The 13163-nt window shown below is 38.5% G+C and overlaps 2 protein-coding genes across 2 annotated transcripts in view; one reads left to right on the top strand and one right to left on the bottom strand.

The window, feature by feature from the left end:
* BCL2L13 (BCL2 like 13) overlaps nt 1-13163 on the top strand; it is a 1170396-nt gene that overhangs the window by 704893 nt on the left and 452340 nt on the right. The window lies entirely within an intron of this gene.
* OSBPL8 (oxysterol binding protein like 8) overlaps nt 1-13163 on the bottom strand; it is a 198789-nt gene that overhangs the window by 110331 nt on the left and 75295 nt on the right. Inside the window, exon 2 of the mRNA XM_049783649.1 lies at nt 3173-3278. Within this exon, the coding sequence (XP_049639606.1) occupies nt 3173-3214 (42 nt within the window). The 5' untranslated portion in view covers nt 3215-3278. The remainder of the gene's footprint in view (nt 1-3172; nt 3279-13163) is intronic.

Raw genomic sequence — 13163 nt, 5'->3', positions numbered from 1 at the left:
TCTAATCTCTTAATGTCAACAGCATTAAGAATTAAAAAATAATCAAAACTTTATATTAATATCCCTTTATGGAATTCTAAATACTTAAATATTACATTTTGAGGAAGTCACATACAGCGGTGTTCCAGGACTACTCCTGGCTCTGTGCTCAGGGACCATACCAGTGCTGGGCATGGAATAGGAGGTGTGAAGTGGGAAAGGTGTCATCACAAATGAAGCAAACACCTTTACTCCCTGTACTATCTCTCTGGGCCCTCAAATATCTAAAGATAATAAATTTTAAGCAATTTTTTAAAGACAGATTAGTTGACATCTCAGTGGCAAAAGAAAACAGTCAGAGACAAATATCTTAGTTGAATGCTATGAAATGGGCCTTTAGAGAAGAAAACTAATATCCCTGAGACTAGTTCCCTATCTATAAAAGTGAGAGGAGACAAATATCTACCTTTAAGGATGTTTTCTTCAAACATCTACCTTTAATAATTGCTGTTTTGGGGGCCGGAGCGGTGGCATAAGCAGTAGGGTATTTGCCTTTCATGCGCTAAACTAGGACGGACCTCGGTTCGATCCTCCAGCGTCCCATATGGTCCCCCAAGCCAGAAGCGATTTCTGAGGGCATGACCAGGAGTAAACCCTGAGCATTACTGGGTATGACCCAAAAAGCAAAACAAACAAACAAAATTAATAATTGCTGTTGTCTAAGCGTATAATTTTATAAGAGGCAGCCTGATAAAAATACATACTTAGAAAACAGTAATCAATGCTACCAGTACTTTTATTATTGCCAAAATAACGAGAATTTAAGGAACCAGAGATATGTGGCCCCATAATACATCTTGCATAGGTGAGATTTTAGAGTTTGTTCTCCAGTTTTGCACCTCAGAGTCCCCCATTCATCTAAAAGAATTTAAGAAAGTCAATTATCTCAATTTTTGTGGTTGTTGCATTTTTACTGCTGTCAATGTTGTCTACAATGTCAGAGATCACACCCAGAGCCAAAGCCATGTAAGGCTTTCTACACCACATACCAGGCCCAAGATATTCCATTAGATTAGAATAGACATTTATAGTAAACATTATGCTATGAGATTTTAATCTTAACTTTTTCCCTAAAATTATAGTAAAAAGAAAATAACCTACCATTAGGTTTCCATTTATAATGGCTGAGAGCATAATCTTCTTCATAAACAAGTTATTTCTTTGTCCAATTTATTTTCTAGTAATAATGATCATTTTTAAAGTTTAATTTCATTTTTTTAAGAAAAAAGAAAAAAAATTTTCATTTTTTAAGAAAGAAACTAAGACAACTCTGAACCAGAAATTCATGAAAGGTGGGAGCCAAGTTAATACTGCTAAATACTGTAAATACTTAGCCAAGACTGCTAAGTAAAAACAGCTAAGCAAGGCTGCTTCCTGCTATCAATCATTACACTGCTGTAGATTTGAGCTTGCACAAAGGACATTTACTAAATTAAAATAACAAATCCTTTAATGAAACAGTGATTCTCAACTCAACAACCTGAAAGATAGAAAAGCTGGCCTCCATATTATCTCACAATATAAAACTGTCAATAAATACAATATCAAATAAGTTGGTAGTTACCAAATAAACCTTTTACCAAGTGGCATTCTTATTTTATAAAAGAGCAATATTCCAAATAAAATGTATAAATCAATACTTACTGGAATCTCTCAAAATGAAAGAGCAAGAAACAAATTAAAAATAATGTAAGTAAGGCACTTGCCAGGACTGATCCTTGAACACAGTGCCAGGAGTAAACCTTGAGCAAACAGCCTGATATAGCCCAAAACAAAAGAAGAAAAAATTAAAAAAACTAAAAATAAAATTACATTGGAGTAAATTTTATAGTGATAAATCATAATCTAATCTAGTTTACTGGTGATTTTTAATTTTTAATTAATATTATTTTTACTTATTGGCTAAGATATATTTAACCTCTACCCCTATTTATTAATTTATTTCCTCCCCTCCTAACCCTTCCCTTCATTAATTTTTTTTTTTAAGGTTCACACCTATTTGTGCTCAGAGGCTATATTGGCTTGGTACTCAGAAAATCTTTCTTTTAGCACGCAGTGGAGCATCTGTACCCAGGATAAAATCTGGGCCTACTGTCTATAAAGTAAGCTTATGTATGAGTCCACTGACTATCTTGTCCTGCCTCAATGCAGGCTGTGATGGCTAGGGGCTGCACAGATGACTGGATGACTGCTTGCATCTTTTCAATTGTGGTGCTTCTCAGGGTTTGCATATCACATTCTGGGACCAGCAACAATCTGCCATAGTGCTCACCTCAGCTGTAGTGCTTGCAGACATGCATGCTAGGGATGGCACTCTAAATTGAGACATATACATTAAGATCATGGAGCTCACTGGAGGTCCCACTTTGTGGCAATGGCACTTGCACATCTATTTGGTTAGGGTACTTGAATGTCACACCCCTCATTTACTTGAATTTCATAACACAATGTAACTGTAACTACAAGGCTACAATGCTTATTAAATTTTTATATATTTAGGGGTGGGAGAGATAGTATGGAATTTCCCTTTTACAAGGCAAACCTAGTTTCCATCCCCAGCATCACATGTGGACCACATATGGTCCCTCAAGCACTGCTGAGTGTGGTCTAAAAAGAACAATTTTTTTTTAAATAAATTTTTTTGGCGGGTGGGGCCACACCCAGTGACACTTAGGGGTTACTCCTGGCTATGCACTCAGAAATCGCTCTTGGCTTGAGGGACTTTATGGGATGCCAAGGGATGGAACCACAGTCCGTTCTAGGCTAGAGCACGCAAGGCAAAAATACATCTTTATAAATTTTGAAAGAACTATGTGGAAACTTTTCTGAATTACTTCAATCCCTTCACCTATTCATAGTTACGTGATTTGAGATTAAAGTTACTTCATTTTCTTGACTGTTAACTTTTCCTTGATGTCACTAAGGCAAAATATATTTCAGGAAAGGCAAACACCAACTATCCTACTTAAGTAGGATTTACAATAATATGATGGGGGGAGGGCTAGCAAAGAGAGAAAGATGAGACAGAAATATCAGAAAGCTTACTGGTGATATTCCAAAAAGTCTTAAAGAACCTGTAAGGCTAAATAATTTTAAACATTTGTTTTACATATGATGTATTTGAATCACTTACTGAAGTTTGGTCAAGTTCTCCATCTGCCAAACCTGCCTCCATAGTGAAAATAGATTTATGCTTCTTTTTCCATCAAAGTTCAGCCATACTGTAAAGGTGAAAAAACCTAGAAGATAAAAATTATAAGATTAGTACTGGGCTGGATAGATAGCACAGCGGTGGGGTGTTTGCCTTGCACACTGCCAACCCAGGACAGATGGTGGTTCGATTCCCAGTTTCCTATATGGTCCCCAAATCTGCCAGGAGCGATTTCTGAGCACAGAGTCAGAAGTAACCCTTGAGCACTGACTGGTGTAACCCAAATTCCCCCCCCCAAAAAAAATAGCATGACTGATATAAAGTTGTAATATAAAGAAAATAAAATGCTAAGTAGTTTGGGAAAATAAAACACTTTTATTTTATTTTATTGTATTTTTTTGGTTTTTGGGCCACACCCGGTGACACTGAGGGGTTACTCCTGGCTATGCACTCAGAAGTCGCTCCTGGCTTGGGGGACCATATGGGACGCTGGGGGATCAAACCACGGTCCGTCCAAGGCTAGCGCAGGCAAGGCAGGCACCTTACCTCTAGCGCCACCGCCCGGCCCCAATAAAACACATTTTAGGTTAAGGCTATTTAAAATTCCAATAAAGAAAATAATGATTTAACATGGGAATTGTAAATGATAAAAGATGGGTCAGGGATGGGATTCAAGTGATAGAGGACATGCACTCCATGCCAGAGACTCCAGATTCAATTTCTTTTACTGCACTGATCCCCTAATATTATCAAGTATTGTCCTCATGTCCCCTATTCTTCAAGTATTATAAAGTGTGATTCCATAACAATTAAAAAAGTTATTACAGTAAAGGAAAAAAAAGAAAAGAAAAACATTCTAAATAAAATATAGAGTAAAGTTAAGTTTAAAAGCATGAAACTGCTCAAAAACTGAAAACTGCTCACATTGAGAATAATTAAACAAATTCATATTGCATTTTTCATTATAACATTGGTTATTTTAAAAAAGTGTACTAAAACATAATATAGGCCAAATAAAGGAAAGTAGATAATTCTCAGTTTTGTGATTATATAAATTAAAAATGTATGTAGGACAATTTGCTATACATGCTTTCATCTAAGTTTAAGACTAGAAAATATGGGGCTGGAGAGATTGCATTGCAATAGGGCATTTGCCTTGCACACAGCTGATTTAGGACAGACATTTCCTCAAAGAAGAAATACAGATGGCCCAAGGAACATGAAGAAATGTTCCATATAACTAATCATCAAGAAGATGCAAATCAAAACAAAAATAAGGTATCATCTTATGCCACAGAGACTGACATACATTACAAATCAAAAACAAAAACAAAAACAAAACCAAGAACTAGTACTGGCATGGATGCAGAGAAAGAAACTCTCAATCACTGCTAGTAGAAATGCCATCTAGTCCAGGCTTTCTTAAAAACAAATCCTTTCTTGAATATGGATATTCCTCAAAAAATTGGAAATTGGGGCCAGAACGGTGGCACGGAGCCTTGCCGGTGCTAGCCTAGGATGGACCATGGTCTGATCCCCCGGCACCCCATATTGTCCCCCAAGCCAGGAGCAATTTCTGAGCGCAGAACCAGGAGTAACACCTGAGCGTCACCAGGAGTGGCCCCCCCAAAAAAACAAAAAAAATTGGAAATTGAGCTCTCATATGATCCGCTGTACTTTTCTATGTTCATTGCAGCACTATTTACAATAGCCAGAATCTGGAAACAACCCAGGTACCTGACAACACGAATGAATGGCTAATGAAACTGGTACATCTACATAATGAAATACTATGCAGCCATTAAAAAATGAGAGTCATGAAGTTTGTTTATGCATGATGGACATGGAGATAATTATGCTGAGTGAAATGAGTCAGAGAGAGGGGAATAGACATAGAATAATTTCACTAATCTCTGGGATATAAGAAAAATAAAGACAGCATAACAATAATATTCAGAAACAATTGAGATGAGAATCAGGAGGACTAGTTCATGGTAGGAAGCTTGCCACAAAGAGTAGTGAGTGCAGTTAAGAGTTCAGAAAGGTCTACTATGCCAAATATAGTTGGAACTGATCACTCTGGATAAGAACTGGGTGCTGAAAGGGGATAAAGTGGCATTCATTATACCCTTAAATTAACAACAGTGCAAACCACAGTGTCAAAAAGGAGAGAGAGAGAGAGAGAGAGAGAGAGAGAGAGAGAGAGAGAGAGAGAGAGAGAGAGAGAGAGAGAGAGAATCCCTTCTTCAGAGGCAGATATGAGGGGGTAGATGAGAAGGGAACCAGTGACATTGGTGATGAGAAAAGTAAAGGGTAGTACACATTCTATAACTGAAACTCAAGTATGAACAATTTTGTAACCACAGTGTTTAAATATTAATTATTTAAAAAATAGTTAAAGTAGGGGCCAGAACAATAGCACAGTGGGAAGGGCATTTGCTTTGCAAGCAACTGAACCCAGTTCAATTTCCGGCTTTCCATATGGTCCCCCAAGCCTGCCAGGAGCGATTTCTGAGCTCAGATTCAGAAGTAACCCCTGCAAGACCAAAAACAAACAAACAAAAAGTTAGTTTTAGAAAAAGAAAAAGAATATTCCTAGTGGGCCAGAAAGATGTCTCAATAGGAGGACCAGACAGACAGTACAGCAGGTAGGGTGCTTGATTTGTACTTGGTTGACCCAAATTCCATCCCCGGAACCTTATATGGTTCCCTGAGCTCACCAGGAGTGATCACTGAGCACTGCCAGATGTGGGCCCGCCCCCCCAAAATTCTTCCTCTTCTGCTAGCTCAGTGTTGTGATGTGGAAATAAATAATTTTTTTTTTTTTTTTTTTTGGTTTTTGGGCCACACCCGGTAACGCTCAGGGGTTACTCCTGGCTATGCGCTCAGAAGTTGCTCCTGGCTTGGGGGACCATATGGGACACGGGGAATCGAACCGCGGTCCGTCCAAGGCTAGCGCAGGCAAGGCAGGCGCACCTTACCTTTAGCGCCACCGCCCGGCCCCGGAAATTCATAATTTTCAGCCTCAACTTCCTTTCCCAGTGCTTAGATGGGTGTCTGATCCCACCCGACTCTGGAGTGGCAGAGAGCTCCTTGCTAAGCCATACTCTCCCAGAGCTTTCGGCTGGTTCCTCCTGTGCACTTCTTTCTAACTTGTATTACTTTGTACTTATTTTAAATTTGAAAACTCTTAGAAGCCTGTATTTATCCAAGCTATTTATTTAGAATTTTTGAATCAAACTCTCAAATCCTGGATGGGAAAGATACTAAAACAGTTAAGTCATTCACCTTCAAAGCAGTTGCAGTGAAGATAAGAACTCCTGAGCACAGACTGCCTGGAGTGGGTCCTGCTACTACCACCCTACCACCTCTTCCCCTCAAAAACCCTCTCCCTTAGAACTGTTAACTAAGAAAACGGAAACCAACAAATTAGAATTGTATATGTTGAAATCCTCAAGTTGTTTTGTTTGTACCCAGAGGTGGGGGTCTATGAAATATTGATGATGGGACCTGGGGCTCTAGTATACAAAATGTATGCTCTAGCCCTTTGAGTCATACTTCTCACCCTCCAAATCCACAAACTTCCTTATTTCCACAAATATTAAAGGCTTCCACAAATACAAATGCTTATTAAAAGATACTCTTGGGGCCAGAGAAGAGTACAAGGGGCAGGGTATTTATTGCAAGCAGTCAACTGGATTTAATCTCCAGCAGCAACTCATATGGTATCCTGAGTACTATGCCGCAGAAAGTCCTAACCAGTGCTGGGTGTAGTCCAAAAGACAAAACAATTTTTTGAAATACTCTTCGGCCGCTGTTAGTTTTGGTCTGGATTTTCTTTAAATATATATTTAAAAAAATCAATAAATTTAACCCAAGCTGACTTTCAACACACATAACATATTACACTGTATGTTATTAGTCTCAAGATCCAATTCTTTCCAATAACAAAAACTGTTTTCTACATCTAGCCAGAGCTAATTCACAGTAATAATTAGTAAATATTAACTGGACTAAGCTACAATTAAAATACTTATATAAATAAGAATTTAAAATGTAGATAATTCAATATTATTTATTTGTATGGAATACTAAAATTCAGACAAGTACCTGATTGAATATTCTAGAAATTGACAATTTTTAAAAAATGGAATTTCTACAAGCACTTCAGAAATAGTCTAAAAATTTTAATCATATTTATTTTTGGGGGGGAGTTACACCTGGCAGCACTCAGGGCAGGGGTAACTCCTGGCTCTATGCTCAGAAATCGCTCCTGGCAGTCTCAGGGGACCATATGGGATGCTGGAATTTGAACCACCATCCTTCTGCAAACAAGGCAAATGCACTACCTCCATGCTATCTCTGTGGCCCCCATGTTCATTTATTAAGTAGAGAAAAAATTGTGGAAGAGGAGGAAGAGGAGGAGGAAGAGGAGGAAGAGAAGGAGGAAGAAGAGAAAGAAAAGCAGAAAGAAATATAATTTTAAACAGTAAATTCATGGTAGATCTCACTGAAAAGTTGACATCTAATCAAATTATTTGGTGTGGGGAGGAAAATAGTCGTATTATGACAGGTCATAGGAAAAAGTGCAAAGTTCCTTAGGAAAAAGTGCAAAGGTCATGTGTGTGTGTATGTGTGTGTGTGTGTATGTGTACGTACACAGCTTGTAAATTTGAGAAATAACAAAACAAAGTGGTTAATAGCACGATGTAAGGGAAGGAATTTGATTAGACACATTATAATAGAAATGAACAAGAAGATAATATGGGGCAGGCCTTTATATGACATGGTAAATCAGAAGAAGAATGGATACCATGATCTATCTGACTTGCACTATTAGTTTCTCTGGTAATAGCTCTAGTAAGGGAAGGGTAGAAATGAGAGCTCAATTAGAAGATTATTACAGTAATCCAGGAAAGAAGCAACAGATAGTAGGATGAAGATAAGAACCATAAAAATACTAAGCTGAACCATTCTATATATCTGTTGGGGGAAGGGGAGAATTTCCTGAAGAACTGAGAATGATAAAGTCATCAGTAGAGATGAAGAATTCTGATTTGAAGTGAGTCATCCAGTAAGATGAGCAAGGCTACTAAGATAGTGAAGTATATTCTTTGGAAGAGGAGAATCTGAAATTCAAAATGGGGGGGGGGGGTGTTACTGTATTTATTTTATATTCAAAGAGGCCTGCTCATTAAACAAGACCAAGAATATAAATTTGAGAATTGGCATACTAAATAAAAAATCCCATGTGCCTGAATCCAATCATCAGGAAAGTAGGTATCTAAAGACAATTTTAAGAACTTCTCAGATTTATGGAATTCATCCAGTTCAGCAATGCTACTTTCAAAATGTATTGGTTGATTATCTGAGGTATGATAGTAAGATTTTATTCCTTCGTGGGCCCATTATTTACATTGAAATTAAAAGATCATTATTATTCTCCTCAATTTTCTATTTGATTTTCTAAAAACATAAATTTCAAGACTCAGAGTGGGAACACAATTCATTCCATTAAAGGCATAGTTTAAGAACAATTTATGGGACCAGTTTAACAATAAGTGTGCTATGAAGATTAATTTTGCATCAACTTGGTTAATTTGTATGTCATTGTTTGCCAAACATGTAAATTTTGCTGTGAAGGTATGTTTTAGATATGATGAACAACGAAATCAGCTGATGACAATTTAATATGGCTAAAGCAAACTCTTCTATGGTCTTCATCCATAGGCTTCATTCAGTTAAAGACATCAGAAAACAGATTGTATTATTCCTCTAAAATATTCTTCCTCAAATCAGCCTTGGGTCTCACAATGCAACATCAACTTATCTTCTGGGTTTCTAGCCTATCACCCAACTCAACAAATTTCAGACACAATAGTAGAATGAGCCAATTCTTTAAAATAAATCCCAATATTTCTTCTGCCACCTCCCCTTTCTGTACACATTCATCCTATTGGTTCTTTTGTTCTGCAAGACCCCTGGCTAACACGGTATATATGTATTTATCCATTACTTCTTTGAAACATAAATACAGAGTCAAATATATTTATCTCATCTTCCTTACCACCCTCCATGCTTTCTCCTTTATATCAAAGAAGCTAAAAATATGAGAACTCCACTCTAAAATTATCTTTGCTCCAGGAAATCTGGCAGTGATTTACACTCAGACAACTTACTGTGTCTGCACAGTACTTAGAAGACAGAAAAAGAGACAGAAACCAGATGGTTTTTCTTTTGATGGAAGTCAAGAAACATGTGGGCTTTACCAGACCTGGGCTTTTACAAAGATGACTAAAGGCTCCACCACCAGTTCCTATGTTGATAACGACAGCAGCTACAATCAGCAGCACAATGAGCTGATCGAAAAGCCAGGAACCAGGGCCAGAGAGATAGTACAGCGGTAGGGTGTTTGCCTTGCAAGCGGCTGACCCAGGACCGGCAGTAGTTCAAATCCCAGCATCCCATGTGGTCCCCCGTGCCTGACAGGAGCGATTTCTGAGCACAGAGCCAGGAGTAACCCCTGAGCACTGCTGGGTGTGACCCAAAAAACCAAAAAATAAATAAGTAAAAAGAAAGAAAAGAAAAGAAAAGGCAGGAACCAGCCTTCAATTTCTAGACTTTCAGCTTTCCCAATATGTTTAGAAGCATCAAATTCCCCTTATTTCCTCTTTGCTTCAAATACCTATATTAATTGCATTCCTGACTGACCAATATTTTCAACTACAAAAGTTAAAATCCCTTTAAAACAGAAAATATAAAGGGAGGGTCGGAGTGATAGCACAGTGGTAAGGTGTTTGCCTTGTACACGGCCAACACAGGATGGACGGTGGTTCGAATTCCAGTATCCCACATGGTCCCATGAGCCTGCCAGGGCAACTTCTGAGCACAGAGCCAGGAGGAACCCCTGAGCGCTGCCGGGTGTGACCCAAAAATAAAAAACAAAAACAAAATAAAGGGAAAGAAAAGAAGGGGAAGAAATTATGTGATCATAAGCGAGAATTTTAAGATAACTGAGTGAAATGCTCAATAACATGAGGGGACAAGCCAAATTTAGAAGCTTCTTATCAGAAGAAAAAAACAGCAATCATAAACACAAAGACCTTGAGGCAAGTGCATGTGGCACCTACCAAGGAATGTGACAAGTAGAAATACTAATAGAGTGGTGAGAAATGAGGAAAGAAAGAAAAGCTTCTGAGAAGAAGAATCTTAGATATAAGTACTTTGATTTTTATTCTGCAGATGCAAGAAAATAAAATGACAGAATTGGACTTACAGAGGGCTACACAACTTTTAGTATAAATGAGGCAAGAGACCATAGTTGCTTGCGCCAGAAGTTTAGAAATGAATTGTGTCAAATAGTCATATATTTTGAATATACTCAAAAGAGTTGATAATGAAGGGGCCAGAGCAACAGCACAGTGGTAGGGCATTTGCCTTGCGTGTGGCTAACCCAGATGGACCTGTTTCGATCCCTGGTATCCCATATAATCTCCCAAGCTTGACAGGAGTGATTTCTGAGTGCAGAGCAAGGAGTAACCCCTGAGCACTGCTGGGTATGGCCCAAAAACAGCAACAACAAAAAAGAATTGGTAGATGAAAACAGGTACAGGATATAAATTAAAAACAATAGTAGGAACTGAGAGAGGGTAGGAATAAGGGAGAGAAGAGGGATGAGAAGGATGAAGGGAGAAGAGAGGAGGGAGCAGTTAGAGTGTGGAAGAAGAATTTAGTCTTATTGAGAGAAGAAAGAAAGAAGAGGGAGAGAAATAGTAGAGAAGAAATAGGAAGGAGAGAGAAAGAAAAAGAGAATTTAGAAGGGTTTTTATCCTGAGCAACTGGAATAACTGGCATGAATAGATATAGAAGAAATAGTGCTAGGTCTTGGAAAAGGAGGGATAAATGTCAGGAGCTCCTTTTGAAATATCTCTTTGAACTGCCACTAGACATTTGAAAACAAATATAAGGGAGGCAGTTGAAAATGCAGATGTGAAGATGAGAAGTCACACTAGAAATACAGATTCAGCACACAGATGCATGGTGTAACAGAGTGAAGACCCAGGAGATAGTACAGTGGTCAAGAACAACAACAAAAAAATAGAACAAGCAAACAAAAACCCACTGCCTCAAAAGCTTAAGGCAATGATCCCCAGTGATTCAACACAATGTGCAATCTCCAATAAGCATCACAAATTAAAGTGTGTAATACCTGGAAAGCACTGCTGTATGAGTATATATGTATGTATATATCACAACTAAAAATAGTGTGTGAACTCCAGCAAGCATTTCAACCAAGTATTTGAGAACACACCAGATATGCAATGCCCAGTGAACACAATCAAGCATATATGACTTCTATTCATCACAACAACTTAACAGCAAATAAAGGAAAAATTAATGAATGAAAGATTTAGGAATCTATTCAGAGGCGGAGGAACTTAATATATTAAGAAGGATCAATACTCATAAAATAAATGACTCCTAAATTTTTGGTTTTCAAAACAAAAATAATTGGCATTATTACTCTCGATAATTATACAATGTAAATACAGCAATCATTTATATAAAAAGCTAAAACACACATATGCACAACACCAATCAAATCATAATCTGGTTAAATAGGTCAAGAAGTGGAAAGGAAATAAAATTAAAGATAAATGGCCTAAAATATTCACCTTGGATACATACCCTAACTATCTTAACAAGACAATAAAGAGTGCAAATATGTCAAAAATAACTAATTTTTGACGTGAAGACAAATATTAGAATTGAAAAACATTTAACAGGGACCGAAGTGATAGCACAGCAGTAGGGCATCTGCCTTGCACAAGGTTGACTTAGGAGGGACCACTTTAGATCTCCCCACGTCCCATATGGTTCCCCAAGCCAGGAGTGATTTCTGAGCTCACAGCCAGGAGTAAGCCTTAAGCATCACCAGGTGTGGTCCAAAAACAAAAAAAAGAGAGGAAGGAAGGAAGGAAGGAAGGAAGGAAGGAAGGAAGGAAGGAAGGAAGGAAGGAAGGAAGGGAGGGAGGGAGGGAGGGAGGGAGGGAGGGAGGGAGGGAGGGAGGGAGGGAGGGAGGGAGGGAGGGAGGGAGGGAAGAAGGAAGGAAGAAGGGAGGGAGGGAGGGAGGAAGGGAGGAAGGAAGGAAGGGAGGAAGGAAGGAAGGAAGGAAGGAAGGAAGGAAGGAAGGAAGGAAGGAAGGAAGGAAGGAAGGAAAAAGGAAGGAAGGAAGGAAGGAAGGAAGGAAGGAAGGAAGGAAGGAAGGAAGGAAGGAAGGAAGGAAGGAAGGAAGAAAGAAAGAAAGAAAGAAAGAAAGAAAGAAAGAAAGAAAGAAAGAAAGAAAGAAAGAAAGAAAGAAAGAAAGAAAGAAAGAAAGAAAGAAAGAAAGAAAGAAAGAAAGAAAGAAAGAAAGAAAGAAAGAAAGAAAGAAAGAAAGAAAGAAAGACATTTAACAGGGTCCAGAGACAGACCAGCCACTCCAAGCTCAATCATGGGCAACCAACATCACAGAGTCAGAGTGATGCTGCAACCTCAGTGGTTCCAGAATGAACCACCAGCACATTAAGCTGAGTATCACTAGGAGCAACCCCAGGTTCCTTGAGCACTGTCAGTAATCTTTCCCAAAATATATATATATTAGAAAAATCTCTAGGGGCCGGAGAGATAGCACAGCGGTAAGGCGTTTGCCTTTGACGCAGAAGGATAGTGGTTCGAATCCTGGCATCCCATATGGTCCCCCAAGCCTGCCAGGAGCGATTTCTGAGCACATAGGCAGAAGAACCCCTGAGTGTCACTGGATGTGGACCCCCAAAAAGCAAAAACAAAAATAAAACAAAACAACAAAAACAAACACAAAAAAATTTGAAGCTTGTGAAAAATTATGGGTAAATCACCCATGCAGTTGAAAGCTGGCCATCTCAGGAGAAAAGGACCAATCAAGTCCCCACCCTGCCAAACACATGACTGCTG

Source organism: Suncus etruscus, chromosome 11 (assembly GCF_024139225.1).
Source record: "Suncus etruscus isolate mSunEtr1 chromosome 11, mSunEtr1.pri.cur, whole genome shotgun sequence".
Classification (NCBI taxonomy): Eukaryota; Metazoa; Chordata; class Mammalia; order Eulipotyphla; family Soricidae; genus Suncus; species Suncus etruscus.
Note: the sequence above shows the minus strand (reverse complement) of the source record. Positions and strands in the feature narration are given on the sequence as shown.